Here is a 17,722-nt window from a genome sequence, read left to right as displayed (position 1 = left end):
GATAGGACCAAAGGGTACGAACGGGATTTGCGCACCCACCCCCCCTTCAACATTCACACACATCTTCTACCCCTTCAAAGAATTGGCTCATCCTTGCCCTCGTGAGATGTGCTCTATATACCACCTTCAGCTGTATCAGCCCAACCTCGCGCACGAGGTGGAAGGGTTCACTCACCACAGCACCTCACACCAGAACCCCTCCTCCATATCCTCTCCCAACACTTCCTCCCACTTTGCTTTGATCCCTTCCAGTGGTGCCTTCTCCTCTTCGAAAATAGCTCTGTAAACCGCCGACACTACTCCCTTCTCCAGTCCACCTGTCGTCAGCACCTCCTCCAGCAATGTGAAGGCCAGCTCCACCAGGAAGCTCTGTATGCGATGTAAAAGTTGCGTTTGGTTTCAATGTTCTATCAACAGGCCTGTTTCCCGCATCTCCAAACAGATCTTAATTATTGTCTCTCTAAGTACAGTCATTAATTTTGATTAGATTACTGGCCAATACAGTTTGGACCCAGGGTAATCGAAAAATAGATGCCAAAACCGGCTCACAGATAGCATGACCACCAACATATTTTACGTGAAATACACAGTTCCAGAACTATCATCTCCCTGATCAAAGTACATGGACAATAGATAATGGCTGGAATTTTCCGACCGTTGGGATTCCGTCCGACAGCGCACCTTAGAGTTTCCCGGGTTTCCTGGTGCACGGGGTGTCTTCAATGGGAAATCCTATTGAAAAGTGGCAGGAATGGAGAATGCCGCTGCCAGCGAATGGCGCGCCGCCAAGAAACACATGGCTGAGAATCCTGCCCCCATATGTCACTGAGGCACTGGTTCCACCATTTTGGGGTGCGAACCTTTAGCTTATATTATGATCATAAAGGCACAAATTCCTAATCGGATGCATGATGGACATCAAGAACAGGTTACTTTCTGAACAAGCTATTTACATAATAAATCATCTCAAAGGGGTTTACAGATGTGATTATCATAAGGAGATTTAAAACATGTGACCAAAAGTTCCTTAGAAGGAAGGAATTCCAGAATTTCACAGCCAAGCAGCTGAAGACTTGGCCACCGATGGTGGAACAATGAAAATCCGGGATATGCATGAGGCGAGATTTGGAGGAGTGCAGAGATGTCTGAGAGCTGCAGGGCTGGAGGAGGTTACAATGATAGGGCAAGGTTTGGAAACAAGGATAAGCTATTTTCAATCAAAGCATTGCCATCGAGCAAAGTGGGAATGGGGAAATGGGACTTTGCACGAGAGGTCTTCAAAGTGGTCAAAGGCTTCCAATCAGGTGGCTGCCTTAATATTTCAGTCATCCATGTGTGCCAGGCTGCCCTCTCAACAGCTGCTTAATTTAAGCCTTTATATAATGGGCTTTAATTAAACAATGTCCCCTGTGAAACTGACTTCAGAAGACCATAAGTTGTAGGGGGAGAAATAGGCCATTCGACCCATTGAGTCTGCTCCACCATTCAATGAGATCATGACTGATGCATATCCCTGGATTCCGTTACAGATTAAAAATGTTTCTTTCTCAGCCTTGACTCATACCTGGGCACTCAGTGATAGGATATGTTAGGCCTACAATCTAGCCCTATTTTTTCCATAAACCTACCTCAGATGGTTGTTAAACGTACTTGACTTGAACAGATAATGGTGTACTACTTTGGACATTCAGCGTTAGATCTACAGGCCCATATAAAGCAGTATCATGATCTGCTCTCATCTGCAAGAATTTCAATATGTCAGAATCATTAGTTTCTTTACTTTATTCCAAACCGTCATCTCAAACCCATTTTCCAGTGTCACTTGCAGTCTCATCCACAAGAAAAAGAACGTGGAGCTCGTGGACGTCTTTGTCGCAATGAATGGAGTCATCTGATTAACTGTACCGCAGACGGAATCATAGAGCCTTCCCTGTCCTGGGATCCTCTGCTCCAGACTCTATCCACACCTTTTAACTTCCAGCGACAATTCCGACAAGTCCACAATTTACGGCCTCTTGCTCCATTTGCCCAATTCCCACCTACCTGCCTGCCATTATTGACTCTGGTCATGGGCGGGAACAAGGCTTGAAGTATTTAACTTAGGCCTGGGAGTTAAAAAGACCCCAGCCATTCACATCAGCGAGTCAAGGTGGGCTTTCTATTCTCTTATGCCCCATGCTTTATTCAAATTCCGTACAATAAACTGTCTCGATCAGGGGTTATGAGGACTGGGAGTAATGTGGCAGCCACACAAGATTTATTCATTAAAAAGCTCCTCCTCAAATAGCGCCTTGGGATCTTTTACATCCACCTGAGAGGGAAGATACAGTATCGGTTTAAAGACTCCTCGCAAAGAAACTCCTACAGTGCAGCATACTTGCCCTATTAGGACAAACATAGAACATACAGTGCAAAAGGAGGCCATTCGGCCCATCGAGTCTGCACCGACCCACTTAAGCCCTCACTTCCACCCTATCCCCGTAACCCAATAACCACTCCTATCCTTTTTGGTCACGAAGGGCAATTTATCTTGGCCAATCCACCTAACCTGCACATCTTTGGACTGTGGGAGGAAACCGGAGCACCCGGAGGAAACTCACGCAGACACGGGGAGAACGTGCAGACTCCACACAGACAATGACCCAGCGGGGAATTGAACCTGGGACCCTGGTGCTGTGAAGCCACAGTGCTATCCACTTGTGCAACCGTACTGCCCAAATTGTTCCAGACTTGATAGTAGAGGTCAAGTGGAGATTTCAGAGATATTCAAACTCATGGTGAGTCTGGGCAGAGCAGATGGGAGAAATTGTTTCCACTGGTGGAATGATCGAAAACAATTTAAGGTGATTGGCAAAAGAAGCAATGACAACATAAGGAAAACATTTTTTACGCAGTGAATGGTTTGGTTCTGGAATGCAGTGCCTAACAGTAATGGTGGACGCAGATTCAATCGTAGCTTTCGAAAAAAAACTGGGTCATAATCTGAAAAGCAAAAACATGCAGGGCTGTGGAGAAAATGCAGGAGAGTGTAACTCAGTGAATTGCTTTTGCAAAGGGGTGACACAAACATAATGGGCCAAATGGCCTCATTCTGTGCTGCAGCTATTCCCCACCCATACTACCTCAAAACCAAGAAGCTTAACAAGTCAGCCAGAGGGACTCGGGAGTTTGAATTCATGGTGGGGAAAGGGGCAAGAGAATGGGACTAATTGGATAGCTCTTTCAACAACCTGGCACAGACACGATGGACTGAATGTCTTCCTTCCATGCTGTGTCATTCTGTGCTTCTATGCTTCTAACATACATAGAAATAAACATAGAAAATAATGCAGGAATAGGCCTTTCAGCCCTTCGAGCCTGCTCCACCATTTATTATGATCATTGGTTGATCATCAAATTCAGTACTCTGATGCTGCCTTCCCCCTATATCTATTGATCCTTTTGGCCCCAAAAGCTATATCTATTCCTTCTTGAAATTATGATGTGGAGATGTGGACTGGGGTGAGCACAGTAAGATGTCTTACAACACCAGGTTAAAGTCCAACATGTTTGTTTCAAACACTAGCTTTCAAAGCGCTGCAGTGGGCAGCACGGTAGCATTGTGGATAGCATAATTGCTTCACAGCTCCAGGGTCCCAGGTTCGATTCCGGCTTGGGTCACTGTCTGTGCGGAGTCTGCACATCCTCCTCGTGTGTGCGTGGGTTTCCTCCGGGTGCTCCGGTTTCCTCCCACAGTCCAAAGATGTGCAGGTTAGGTGGATTGGCCATGATAAATTGTCCTTAGTGTCCAAAATTGCCCTTAGTGTTGGGTGGAGTTACTGGGTTATGGGGATAGGGTGGAGGTGTTGACCTTGGGTTGGGTGCTCTTTCCAAGAGTCGGTGCAGACTCGATGGGCCGAATGGCCTCCTTCTGCACTGTAAATTCTATGATTGAACTTTAACCTGGTGTTGTAAGACTTCTTACTGTTCTTGAAATTACACAGCATTTTAGCCTCAACTACTTTCTGTGGTAGCAAATTCCACAGATTTACCACTCTCTGGGTGAAGAAACTTCTCCTCACCTCAGTTCTAAAAGGTTTACCCCTTATCCTCAAACTATGACACCTAGTTCTGGACTCCCCCACCATCGGGAACATTCTTTCTGAATCTACCCTGTCTAATCCTGTTAGAATTTTGTAAGTTTCTCTGAGATCCCCTCTCACTCTTCTGAACTCCGATGAACATAATCCTAACTGATTTAACATCTCCTCATATGGAAGTCCCTCCTTCCCAGGAATCAGCCTGGTAAATGTTCGCTGCATTCGGAGGAATAGCAAGAAGATCCTTCCTCAGATAAGGACACATAACTGCACACAATACTCCAGATGTGGCCTCACCAATGCCCTATGCAATTGCAGTAAAACATCCCTATTCCTATACTCAAATCCTCTCGCTATGAAGGCCAACATACCATTTTCCATCTTTACTGCCTGCTGTACCTACGTGTTTGCATTTCAGCGACTGATGCACAAGGACACCAAGGTCTCGCTGCATATTCAGCTCTCTCAATTGTAAGGTGGCACAGTGGTTAGCACTGCTGCCTCACAGTGCCAGGGATCCAGGTTCAATTCCGGCCGCGGAATTTGCACCTTCTCCCCGTGTCTGCGTGGGTTTCTTCCAGGTGCTCCGGTTTCCTCCCACAGCCCAAAGATGTGCAGAGTCGGTGGATTGGCCATCCTAAATTTCCCTTCGTATCCAAAAGGTTAGGTGGAGTTACTGGGTTACGAGGATAGGGTGGGGCTCTTTCAGAAGTCGGTTCAGACTCAATCAGCCGAATGTCCTCCTTCTGCATTGTAGGGGTTCTACGATGATAATAATCTGTCTTCCTATTTTTGCTACCGAAGTGGATAACTTCACATTTATCTACATTATACTGCAACTGCCATGCATATGCCCGCTCACTTAGCCTGTCCAAATCACGCTGAAGCATCTCTGCATCATTATCACAGTTCACCCTCTCACCCAACTTTGTATCATCTGCAAATTTGGAGTTAATACATTTCGATCCCTCATCCAAATCATTAATAGTTGAACATGAACAGTTGGGGTCCTAGCACAGATCCCTGCAATACCCTACTAGTCACAACCTACCATTCCTAAAAAGAGCCATTTATTCCAACTCTTTTCTTCCTGTCTGCTGACCGGCTTTCTATCCATCTCAAGACACTAACCGTAATCCCATGTGCTTTAACTTTATATAGTAATGTGTTTGTCAAAAATCTTTTGAAATTTTAAATAAACCACATCCACTAGTTCTCCCTGATCAACTCTACTAGTTACATCTTCATACAATTCCAGTAGATTTGTCAAGCATAGGGCAGCATGGTGGCGCAGTGGGTTAGCCCTGTTGCCCACGGTGCCGAGGTCCCAGGTTCGATTCCGGCTCTGGGTCACTGTGTGGAGTTTGCGCATTCTCCCCATGTTTGCGTGGGTTTTGCCCCCACAACCCAAAAGATGTGCAGGATAAGTGGATTGGCTATGCTAAATTGCCCCTTAATTGGAAAAAATGAATTGGGTACTCTAAATTTATATTAAAAAAGATTGGTCAAGCATGATTTCCCTTTCATAAATCCATGCTGATTTCATCTGATTATACCACCACTTTCCAAATGCTATGCTATGAAAATCCTTGATAATGGACTCCAACAACTTCCCTACTACAAAAGTTAGGTACATAGGTCTCTGTTTTCTCTCTTTCTAATTTTTTGAATAGCTCCCTTTTTGAATTTAGCTGCCTTCCAATCCATAGGAACCATTCCAAAGTCCAAAGAATTTTGGAAAATGACCACCAATGGATCTACAATTTCTAGGGCCACTTCCTTAAGTACTCTGGGATGAAGATTATCAGGCCCTGGAGATTTATCCACCTTCAATTCCACTAATCTCCCCAAACCAGTTCTCTAATACGATTTCTTTCAGCTCCTCACTAAAACTTGTGTTTCTCAGAACGTCTGGTACATTATTCACGTCTTCCCTTGTAAAGACAGAAGCAAAGTACAAATTTAGTTCCTCAGGCATTTCTCTGTTCCGTTATGAATTCCCCCATTTCAGACTGTATTTGTTTTTGTCAATCTTTTTCTCTTTACATACATATAGAATGTAAAGTTTACTTAAGCTAATGCTAGCTTACTTTCAGATTGTATTTTCCCCTTCTTAATCAATCCCTTGATTATTATGATTGAACATTAATCAAACTACTTACCTGTGATCAGATAGGCTGAGCTAAGTACTGCCATGATTTGTCAAGGACGTGATACTCCAGACAACTTCCCTCACATACACTGAGCACAACTTCAACACCTTGGAAGAGCTCTGTGTCATTCACAGGAGGTGGGACTTCACTAGTCGGGAGGGAGCTGTGTTCTTGCACTCGCACAACCCAAGCAGGTAAATTGAGGAATGCTTTCAGGGAGTTTCCATCTCAAATACTTAATGATTATAATAAGTTTGTGGGTGTCGGAGTAATTACGTGTTGAAACAAGCAGACTTGAGCATCAGCTCAGCTGAAGGATGGATTCCAAAGGGAGGCTGTTTGTTGGTTACACCTAGATCACATGTGACTCAGAGGCCTTAATTCTGTGACATGTACATTAATAATAATATAATAATAATCTTTATTGTCACAAGTAGTTGTCCGCAATGAAGTTACTGTGAAAAGCCCCTAGTCGCCACATTCCGGCGCCTGTTTGGGCACACGGAGGGAGAATTCAGAATATCCAAATGACCTAACAGCACGTCTTTCGGGACTTGTGGGAAGAAACCAGAGCACCCGGAGGAAACCCACAAAGACACAGGGAGAACGTGCAGACTCCGCCCAGACAGTGACCCAAGCCAGGAATCGAACCTGGAACCCTGCCGCTGTGAAGCAACAGTGTTAACCTCTGTGCTACCGTGCCGCCCAATATTGTCTTGTGTCACTTTTCATTGTTTGGGTCAGCAACCCGTGGCTCAGAGGCACATGCAGCTTCTCAACGTCTTAATTGCGGTTCCCAGCCTGGTTATAGATTCTGCGGTTGGTTAAAGGAATAGTATCTTATGGTGACTACAATTATCGCTTCTAATATACCCGAGATGATAAATTATTCTGAATGTCTTTTTAGAAGCTTTTTTTTTATCGTGAGAGTCAATAATCGAAAGAAAACATTCATCATTCTAGTTTGGGTTAAGGATGACTTTCCTGACAAAATTGTGGTAATTTCATTTATCACAAGATCGGTTATTAAAAGCCCATAGGTAAAAACCATTTTCAGTTTCACATGTAAGTCTCTTACTACTTTTTTATTCAAAGTCGAACCTGCTGTTTTTCTATTAAATTTGTTAGGTTTACCATTTTCACCAATTCATTTTGTTTTATTTTAAATACTTTTTTATTCTCCTCCTTTTTCACATTTTTTCCCAACTTTACACCCAACAATAAACGATAATCAGTAACGAATGTAATGTCAATCCCCATATCAATAACAACGATCCCATCCTCCCACCAAACCCCCAAACATAAGCCCGCATTTTAACATAAATAAATGACAAAGAGGAATCAGGAATCACCCATAGTCACCATTAACACATACAGTCCCCCTCCCTCAACCCTCCCAGCCCCCAACCCCCCTAATGTTCGATGTGATCCAATTTTCGAAAGTGCATAATGAATAAAGCCCATGAATTGTAGAACCCCTCTATCCTTCCCCTCAGTTCAAATTTGACCTTTTCAAGCATCAAGAATTCCAGCAGGTCCCCCCGCCACGCCAGAGCACAGGGTGGAGAGGTTGCTCTCCACCCTAACAGGATCCGTCTTCGGGCGATCAATGAGGCGAAGGCTACAAATCTACCTCCGCGCCCATTTCCAACCCCGGCTGGTCCGACACCCCGAATTTGGCCTCCCTAGGGCCCGGGTCCAGTTTCACGTGCACCACTTTAGAGATTATCCAAAACAACTCCTTCCAGTAATCTTCCAGTTTTGGACAAGATCAAAACATATGAACGTGATTTGTGCCCCCCCACCCCCGGCAACGTTCACATACATCTTCTACCCCCTCAAACAGCCGGCTCATCTTCGCCCTTGTAAGGTGCGCTCTATACACCACCTTCAGCTGTATCAGCCCCAACCTCGCACACGAGGTGGAGGCATTTACCCTCCGGAGCACCTCACACCAGAACCCCTCCTCCATTCCCTCTCCCAACTCTTCCCCTTTGCCTTGATCCCTTCTAGCGGAGCCTTCTCCTCTTCCAAAATAGCCCCGTAAACCGCCGACACTACCCCCTTCTCTAGTCCCCTGTCGTCAGCATCTCTTCTTCACCAATTCATTTTTAACATGGAATATACATAATTCATGCAAATTGATGCCGGAAAATAAACGAGCATTTACTGGAGGTATGGTGGAAAAATGAAAAAAATGAAAAACAATGTCAAAAAATGCATTATTTCCAGGCGGCACAGTGGTGCAGTACTTAGCACTGCTACCTCGTGGCACCGAGGAGCCGGGTTCAATCCCAGCCCAGGGTCACTGTCCTTGTGGAGATTGCACATTCTCCCCTTGTGGGTTCACGCCCACAACCCAAAGGTGAGCAGGGTAGGTGGATTGGCCACGCTAATCTCCCCCTTAATTGGAAAAAAACCCACAATATTTCTGAGTTTGATCTATTTTAAGTTTGAGTTTTTTTCTACTGATACATAGTATCATAGAATTTACAGTGCAGAAGGATCCCATTCGGCCCATCGAGTCTGCACCTGCCCTTGGAAAGAGCACTCTACTTAAGCCCACACCTCCACCCAATCCCGGTGACCCAGTAACCCCACCCAACCTTTTTGGACACTAAGGGCAATTTGGCATGGCCAATCCACCTAACCTACACATCTTTGGACTGTGGGAGGAAACCAGAGCAGCCGGGGGAAACCCACGCAGACATGGAGAGAACATGCAGACTCCGCACAGACAGTGACCCAAGCCGGGAACCTGGGACCCTGGAGCTGTGAAGCAACTGTGCTAACCACTGTGCTACGGTGCCCTAAATGAAATACTTGTATTTTATTAATTATATATGCAAATTATGCATTCTTCAGAGACACTTGGCAATTTGCCAAATATTTGTTCGGGAAAGGCTTCTTGTCCTCTTGGGGCTACCACAAGTTTTTATTTTGTTAGGATGCTGGACCAGAACCCCAAACAATTTTATTTTTAATTTGTAAAACAGTGAGGAAAGGTACTTCACCTCCAGGAGAGATGACTCTGACCAACAGGTATCTTTTATGTTGAAACAAACTATAATTTAAACACAGAATTAACTACATTAACATCAAAGAGATATATTTGCAATTGTTAATTAAACAGTTCTTAAGCACAAGGAAATCTCAAGCTTACTATCTATATATGCAACTATGGGCGGCACGGTGGCACAGTGGTTAGCACTGCTGCCTCACAGCGCCATGGACCCGGGTTCAATTCCGGCCTCGGATGACTGTCTCTATGGAGTTTGTACGTTCTCCCCGTGTCTGCATGGGTTTCCTCTGGGTGCTTCGGTTTCCTCCCACGATCCAAAGATGTGCAGGTTAGGTGGATTGGTAATGCTAAATTGCTCGTAGTATTGAAAAGTTAGGTGGGGTTATGGGGCTATAGGGATAGGGTGGGGGGACTGGGCCTAATTAGGGTGTTCTTTCAATACAGTTCAAATGCCACTTGTATATAAAGTTAACAAAGAGATTACTTGCTTAGTTGTGTAGAGACGTTTGGAGATACCCTTTCAACAGCAGAACCAGTACACTTCTGCCCAACCTAACAGAATTTTACAAAATTGCTGTTCAATTTAACATCTTTCTGCCTTGTCTGACTCAAATTCTATAGCAAACTGCAAAATTGCGGACAAACCTGGCTCCTCCCATTAATTATATCATCTGTATCCCAATAATCTGTCCCATCACCTGCTTAGCTTGGAATAAATACAACCCCTCATGAATTATTTACTCTCCAGCAAATCTTCAACAATCATTACAATATCCCATTAAGCCTTTATCTGTAACCAAGTAGTTGGAATAAATCATGACCTCATCTTTTATGACTTCTTAATTTCAGCTTTTAGCAGGCACACAGTCTGGATACCTACACCTAGGTTCTTTAATAATATTACTGTAACAAATATATACCTTAACTCAGGCTTTTAATAACATTACTGCCACAACAGTCGGGGAAGGTGGCAGGGCCAGATGGGTTTCCGGTGGAATATTATAAAAAATTTAAGGATAAGTTGGCACCCCTGATGGTGGGGATGTTTGAAGAGGCCATAGGGAAGGGAGTGCTGCCGGAAACCTTGGGGCAGGCATCAATTTCACTGTTGCTTAAAAAGGATAAGGATCCAACGGAGTGTGGGTCATATAGGCCCATATCACTTCTGAATGTGGACGCAAAGGTATTGGCGAAGGTACTGGCGGGTAGGCTGGAGGGGTCCCTCCCGAAGATGATAGGTGAGGATCAGACAGGGTTCGTGAAAGGGAGGCAGCTGTTTTCGAATATTAGCAGGGGTTTGAACGGCGTTATGGCACCGGCGGAAGGGAAGGAAACAGAGATGGTTGTGGCATTTGATACCGAGAAGGCGTTTGATCGGGTGAAATGGGGGTACCTGATGGCAGTGCTGGAGCGGTTTGGGATTGAACCAAGATTTGTGAAAGTTATATAAGGAGCCGAAGGCGAGTGTCCGCACGAACAACATCAGTTCGGGGGGCCTCACGGTAGCATGGTGGTTAGCATCAATGCTTCACAGCTCCAGGGTCCCAGGTTCGATTCCCGGCTGGGTCACTGTCTGTGTGGAGTCTGCACGTCCTCCCCGTGTGTGCGTGGGTTTCCTCCGGGTGCTCCGGTTTCCTCCCACAGTCCAAAGATGTGCGGGTTAGGTGGATTGGCCATGCTAAATTGTCCGTAGTGTAAGGTTAATGGGGGGATTGTTGGGTTACGGGTATGCGGGTTACGTGGGTTTAAGTGAGGTGATCATTGCTCGGCACAACATCGAGGGCCGAAGGGCCTGTTCTGTGCTGTACTGTTCTATGAGTTCGAGATACTTTTCCCTCCACCATGAGACGAGGCAGGGATGTCCTATGTCCCCCCTGCTGTTTGCGCTTGCAATTGAGCCGTTGGCCATCGCATTAATACGTTCGGGAGCATGGAAAGGAATAGTGAGGTGGGGGATAGAGCATAGGGTGTCCTTGTATGCCGACGACTTGCTGCTGTATGTGTCGGAGCCGAGTGCGTCGATAGGAGGAATATTGGAGTTGCTGCAGGTATTTGGGTCTTTCTCGGGGTACAAGCTGAACTTGGACAAGAGAGAGTATTTTGTGGTGTCTCGGCCGGGGGTGGGGGCAGGGGTGAGTGGGCTGCCATTCCGTAGGGCAGGGACCCACTTTAGGTATTTAGGGGTGCAGGTTGCCCGGGAGTGGGGAAGGCTTTGCAGATACAACATCACTAGTTTGGTGCGGAGAGTGAAAGCCGACCTGGCGAAGTGGGATGGTCTCCCTCTGTCACTGGCGTGTCGGGTGCAGGCGGTTAAAATGAATGTGTTGCCGCGATTTCTGTTTATTTTTCAATGCCTACCGATTTTCCTGCCAAAGTCTTTTTTCAGGGAGATTGAGGGAAGATTACCTCGTTTATATGGGGCGGGAAGGTGGCCAGAGTGAGGAAGGTGCTGCTATAGAGGGGAAGGCAGGCAGGAGGTTTGGGTCTCCCGAACCTGATGTACTACTACTGGGCAGCGAATGTGGAGAAGGTGCGGAGCTGGGTCAGAGGGGTTGATTCCCAGTGGGTCAGAATGGAGGAGTTTGTGCAGGGAGTCGGGGCTGAAGGCACTAGCAACGGCCCCGCTCCCGATAGCTCCGGGGAAATATTCAGGGAGTCCGGTAATAATAGCTTCATTGAAAATCTGGAGGCAGTTTCGCCAACACTTCGGGTTGGGGGCAGGGTCGAGGGAAATGCCGATTCGGGAGAACCACAGATTGGAGCCAGGGAGGTGGGACTGAAGCTTTCGGAAATGGGAAGAGAAGGGGATTAAGACCCTAAAAGATTTGTTTCTTCGGGGTCGATTTGCAGGATTGAGGGAGCTGGAAGCGAAGTATGGGCTGAAGCAGGGAGAAGTGTTTAGGTATATGCAGGTTCGGGACTTTGCCAGGAAGGAGATACAGAGTTTCCCGGAGGAACCGGCCTCAACGTTGTTGGAGGAGGTGCTGGTGGCAAGGGGACTGGACAAGGGGACAGTGTCAGCGGTATACGAAGCTATGTTAGAAAAGGATAAGGCACCACTGGAGGGGATCAAAGCAAAGTGGGAGGAAGAGTTAGGAGAGGTTATAGAGGAGGGGGTCTGGTATGAGGTGCTCCGGAGAGTGAATGCCTCCACCTCGTGTGCGAGGTTGGGGCTGAGACAGCAGAAGGTGGTGTACAGGGCACACCTCACGAGGGCGAGGATGAGCTGATTCTTTGAAGGTGTGGAAGATGTGTGTGAACGTTGCTGAGGGGGGGGGGGCTAATCACGTTCAGATGTTTTGGTCCTCTCTAAAGCTTGGGGAGTACTGGAAGGAGGTGTTTAGGGTCATTTCCAAGGTGGTGCATGTGAAGCTGGACCCGGGTCCCCGGGAGGCCATATTCGGGGTGTCGGACCAGCCAGGGTTGGAAACGGGTGCGGAGGCAGATATCATAGCCTTCGCCTCGTTGATCGCCCAAAGGCGGATCCTACTGGGATGGAGAGCGGCCTCTCCACCCTGTGCCCTGGCGTGGCGAGGGGACCTGTTGGAATACTTGACCCTTGAGAAGGTTAAGTTCGAACTGAGGGGAAGCTCGGTGGGGTTCTACAAGTCATGGGCACTATTTATTATGCACTTTCAAGAACTGGATAACATCGAACATTAGTTGCGGAGGGGGGATGGGTGGGTGGGTTGAGGGGGAGGGGGCTATGTATGTTAAAGATGGCTATGAGTAATCCCTGATTCCTTTTTTGTCATTTGTTTATGTTAACATGTGGGCTGATGTCTGGGCATGGTGGGAGGATGGGATCGTTGTTATTATGGGATTTGAGATATTTGTTGTTGGTTATTGGTTGTTGGTGGGTGTAAATTCGGGAGATAAATTGTGAAAAAGAATAAAAATATTTTTTTTAAAAACATTACTGCCACAAATATAAAATATAACATTTTTCTACATTCATCACAGTTGTAGGCACCTTTTTCAAAAAAATGGCTCTCCAGCTAAAAAATTAAATTGGTGGCCACTGGATTAGGAAGAGTGAGAACTTAGTGGTGGCATCAGTATTGCATCCTCTCAGTGAACAATATTTCCTTTAAAAAGGGCGCGCAATCTCAAAGATAAATTAAACATCCTCTTTCCTCACCCCCCCCCCCCCCCCCCTCCCCCACGGATTTGGTGACTCTCCCCACAATGCAAGAATCTGTACATCGTCACCATCCCCACATCCACCTCCCCCCACAACGCAAATATCAGTGCCACCCTCTCTCACATGACATAAACATCGGTGCGACCCAAGCCCCACACATCAGTGTTACCACACTCATCCTCTTTTTTTTTTAAATAATTTTTATTGAAAGAGTTTTTCCATACAGACATTTACCCCTACTAATTTTTAAATTATTTACAACACAATCCCTCTAGGCAAATGTCCCTCCCTCGCCCGCCCTCTCGCGCGCACCAGTCCTCTCCCCCCCCCCCCCCCCCCCCCCCCCCCAGGCAACCTTAACAAACAAGGCAGCCTACAGTTTCAGACATGAGCAGCGAGCAGACTTGCCCGCGTTACAGTCGTGCATGTCCCCCCACGACCCTTGCTGCCCCCCCCCCCCTCCCCTCCCCCCCCCCCCCGGGTTGCTGCTGCCACGACCCCGAACGTCTATCTCTGATCTAAAAAGTCAAGGAAAGGTTGCCACCGCCTGGCGAATCCCTGTACCGACCCTCTCAGGGCAAATTTGATCCTTTCTAGCTGAATATAGCTAGCCATATCGTTAATCCAAGTTTCAACGCTTGGAGGCCTCGCGTCCTTCCATTGAATTAATATCCTTCGTCGAGCCACTAGGGACGCAAAGGCCAGTATTCCGGCCTCCCTAGCCTCCTGTACCCCCGGTTCTACCCCGACCCCAAAGATCGCAAGCCCCCATCCTGGTTTGACCCTGGACCCCACCACCTTCGACACCGTCCTTGCCACCCCCTTCCAGAACCCTTCCAGCACCGGACATGCCCAGAACATATGCACATGGTTCGCTGGGCTTCCCAGACATGTGACACACCTGTCCTCACCCCCAAAGAACCGGCTCATCCTTGTCCCCGTCATGTGAGCTCTATGCAGCACCTTAAATTGAATGAGGCTCAGTCTCGCACACGAGGAGGAAGAGTTGACCTTCTCCAGTGCATCCGCCCACGTCCCGTCTTCTATCTGCTCTCCCAGCTCCCCTTCCCACTTGGCTTTCAGCTCCTCCCCTGATGCTGCTTCCGCCTCCTGCATTATCTTGTAGATGTCTGATATCTTCCCCCCTCCGACCCAGACCCCCGAGAGCACCCTATCACTCGCCCCCTTACTGGGGAGCAGGGGAAACCCCTCCACCTGCCGCCTAGCAAATGCCTTCACTTGTAAATATCTGAACATGTTTCCCGGGGGGAGCTCAAACTTCTCCTCCAGCCCTCCCAGGCTCGCAAACCTCCCCTCTATAAACAGGTCCTTCAGCTGCCGTATGCCCACCCTGTACCAGCTCTGAAATCCCCCGTCGATGTTCCCCGGGATGAATCTATGGTTCCCTCTTATTGGCGCCGCCAACAGACCTCCCATTTCCCCCCTATGTCGCCTCCACTGCCCCCATATCTTGAGGGTGGCCGCCACCACCGGGCTCGTGGTGTACCTCGTGGGGGGGAGCGGCCATGGTGCCGTTACTAGGGCCCCCAGGCTTGTGTTGCCACAGGACGCCCTCTCCATTCGTTTCCAAGCTGCCCCCTCCCCTTCCATCATCCACTTGCGCACCATTGACACATTTGCCGCCCAGTAGTACCCCGAGAGATTGGGCAGTGCCAGCCCTCCACTGTCCCTACTCCGCTCCAAAAAGACCCTCCTCACCCTTGGGGTGCCATGCGCCCACACGTAGCTCATGATGCTACTCGTCACCTTTTTGAAACCACACTCATCCTCAACACAGGCTCCGGACCCCTTCCTCATCGCTGGCACTACTCCTATCAGACACATATCAGGACAGTGCTGGCGCATATCAGCAGTGCCAAGGAGGCAGGGGGCAGTGCCAGGCCATGTCCCACACCACCCAGGGGCTATATCCCACTGTGCACCCTGGCGTGGTCATCATGACTAGTTTTCATGTTTGAAAACCAGTAATGATTTGTGCCTGTGTAACATCATGTCAGGTGGGTGGGAACATACAGTGAGGGCGGAAGTAGCAGCGTTAAGCCGCAAATCATGTTTAAACATATTATAAAATAAGCTAATCAAGTTTGGGCCCTTCATGGGCATGTACCTGATCGCAGCTTCGGGGGTTATGGGGAAGATCGTGCTTGGAGTTCTCGCCGGTGCAAACCCATTTTTGGACTCTCGCGATATTCAGTGACCAATAAATCGCAGCTGGTCAGTTCAGCAGAGGTAGATGCCTCGGTGTTCAAGTATATCCAAACTATAAGTGATTTCATCGTCTTCTGTGAGTCCCCTAATTAATGAAGAGTCCGATAAGCGGTCACCGATGACCAGTGGTTTTCAACCATGTCGTGGCACACTGGTGTGCCGTGAGAACTGTACAAGGATGCCACAAAAGTTTGTCCCAGCTCCTAGATCACGAGACAAGACATTACTATATAAATTTACTGTAATGTGGATTACCGTTTAAGAGTATACTTTTTTTATTACTAACACTAAGTACACTCAGAGTGATGCAATGTTTCTGCAATGATCTCTTTGTCTTGCCAGAGTCTGAGTAATTGTCATGCCTTTTTTGAACAATTTCAGCTTTAAACTCCGTTTAAATACTTGGCTTAGCACACGTAAGCGTGGGGATTCTCCCTTGTCTCTGGTCTGATTGGTTAATGATTTCGCAGCAGGCAAAATTACTTAGGAAAGGAATCAGAGGAAACGACATTTGGAAGAACAGGACTTTCCATCTCCCTTTACTATTTAAAAAAGGGGAAGTTCGATCTATATTATTATGTCTGGGGGCGCAAGTTTCAATTCACCAAGCGGATGATTGTCTCTGTGATTAAATCCACGGTGCTCCAATCCAAGGTGATTTCTCAATGCTTTTTTCCTGCAAATCACAGAATCATAGAACCCCTACAGTGCAGAAAGAGGCCATTTGGCCCATTGAGTCTGCACAGACCCTCCAAAAGAACACCCTACCTCGGCCCACTCCCCATAATCCTATCCAACCTTTGGACACTAAGGGGCAATTTATCACGGCCAATCCACCTAACCTGCACATCTTTGAACTCTGGGAGGAAACCAGAGTACCGGAGGAAACCTACGCAGATACAGGGAAAACATACACGGTAAAATTGTCACCCAGTGTAAGTACTTTTTTGTAACATTTTATCAAGGCATTTATGGTTTTACAACAACAAAAGATACAAGTACAAATGTAAGTATAATTCAGTACGTAACACCACCCCAACCAACAACTATACCCCATCAACATAGCTTATACACACAATTCCCAAGTCCCTCCATCCCCTCTCGCTGATCCCGCTTAAACTAAACCATCTCCCCTTACCCCCCTCATTCCCTAACCCCCCCCCTTATCGTATCTGCTAACAGTTTAGTTTTCCCCAAGAAGTCGATAAACGCTGTCACCTCCAGACAAACCTTAACATTGATCCTCTCAGGGAGAACTTAATTATCTCAAGCCTGAGAAACCCAGCCATGTCGCTAACCCACACTCCCGGAGCAGGATTCTCCCAATGGGCGGCTAAGTGCCGACGCTGGAGTAAAAACAGGAGTGTTTTACTCCGGCGTCGCGCCTGTTCCGGGACCCCATTCTGCGGCCCACAGGGGGCGAGGACAACGCTGGAGCGGCCTACGCCGCTACAGCTGCCGATCCAGGTCTGAACCCGGCGCCGCGGGGTCTGCGCATGCACAGTTGGGCCGGCGTCAATGAGCGCATGCACAGTGGCCTTCTTCCCCTCGGCGGCCCCAATGCCAAATGGCGCAGGGCTACAGGAGCCGGCGGGGAGGAAAAGAGGCTGGGGTGCAGAGAGGCTGGCCCGCCGATCGGTGGGCCCCGATCATGGGCCAGGCCACTACAGAGGCCCTCCCCTGGGGTCGGACCCCCCATCACCCCCCACAGGCCGCCCCCAGACCCTTCAACGCCAAGGTCCCGCCGGCTCAGAGGATGTTAGAACGGCGCCGGTGGGACTCGGCTTTTTGCTGATGGCCGCTCACCCCATCCGGGCCGGAGAATCGGCGTGCCGGGCTGTGCCAACCTGGGCCAGAGATTCGGCGCATACCCCAACTGGCGCCGCGCCGACCACGCCAGCGCCGATTCTCCGCACTGCGGAGAATTGCGTCCCGGCGTTAGGGTGGCGTGGTGCAATTTGCACAGCGCTGCGCCGATTTTCCGACCCGGCGGGGGGTCGGAGAATTCCGTCCCCGATTTCTGGAGTTCCAAGTCCCTCCAGGATAATAGGATTTGTCTCTGGGCTACCAAGGAGGCAGAGGCCAAAAGGACAGC

At 48.0% G+C, this 17,722-nt stretch overlaps 1 protein-coding gene across 3 annotated transcripts in view; it reads right to left on the bottom strand.

The window, feature by feature from the left end:
* The window catches only part of LOC119957211 (adhesion G protein-coupled receptor E3-like), a 77,629-nt gene extending 62,055 nt beyond the window's left edge, over window positions 1-15,574 (bottom strand). For 2 of the 3 annotated variants that reach the window (XM_038785032.1, XM_038785034.1), the window contains exon 1: window positions 6,242-6,307. In XM_038785032.1, the coding sequence (XP_038640960.1) occupies window positions 6,242-6,275 (34 nt within the window). In that variant the 5' untranslated portion in view covers window positions 6,276-6,307. Of the gene's footprint in view, window positions 1-6,241; window positions 6,308-15,526 lie in introns of those variants that run through there. The other variant, XM_038785033.1, reaches the window with a different exon arrangement.
* Window positions 15,575-17,722: the final 2,148 nt, after the last annotated feature.

The sequence above is a fragment of the Scyliorhinus canicula genome, chromosome 25 (assembly GCF_902713615.1).
Source record: "Scyliorhinus canicula chromosome 25, sScyCan1.1, whole genome shotgun sequence".
Lineage (NCBI taxonomy): Eukaryota > Metazoa > Chordata > Chondrichthyes > Carcharhiniformes > Scyliorhinidae > Scyliorhinus > Scyliorhinus canicula.
Note: the sequence above shows the minus strand (reverse complement) of the source record. Positions and strands in the feature narration are given on the sequence as shown.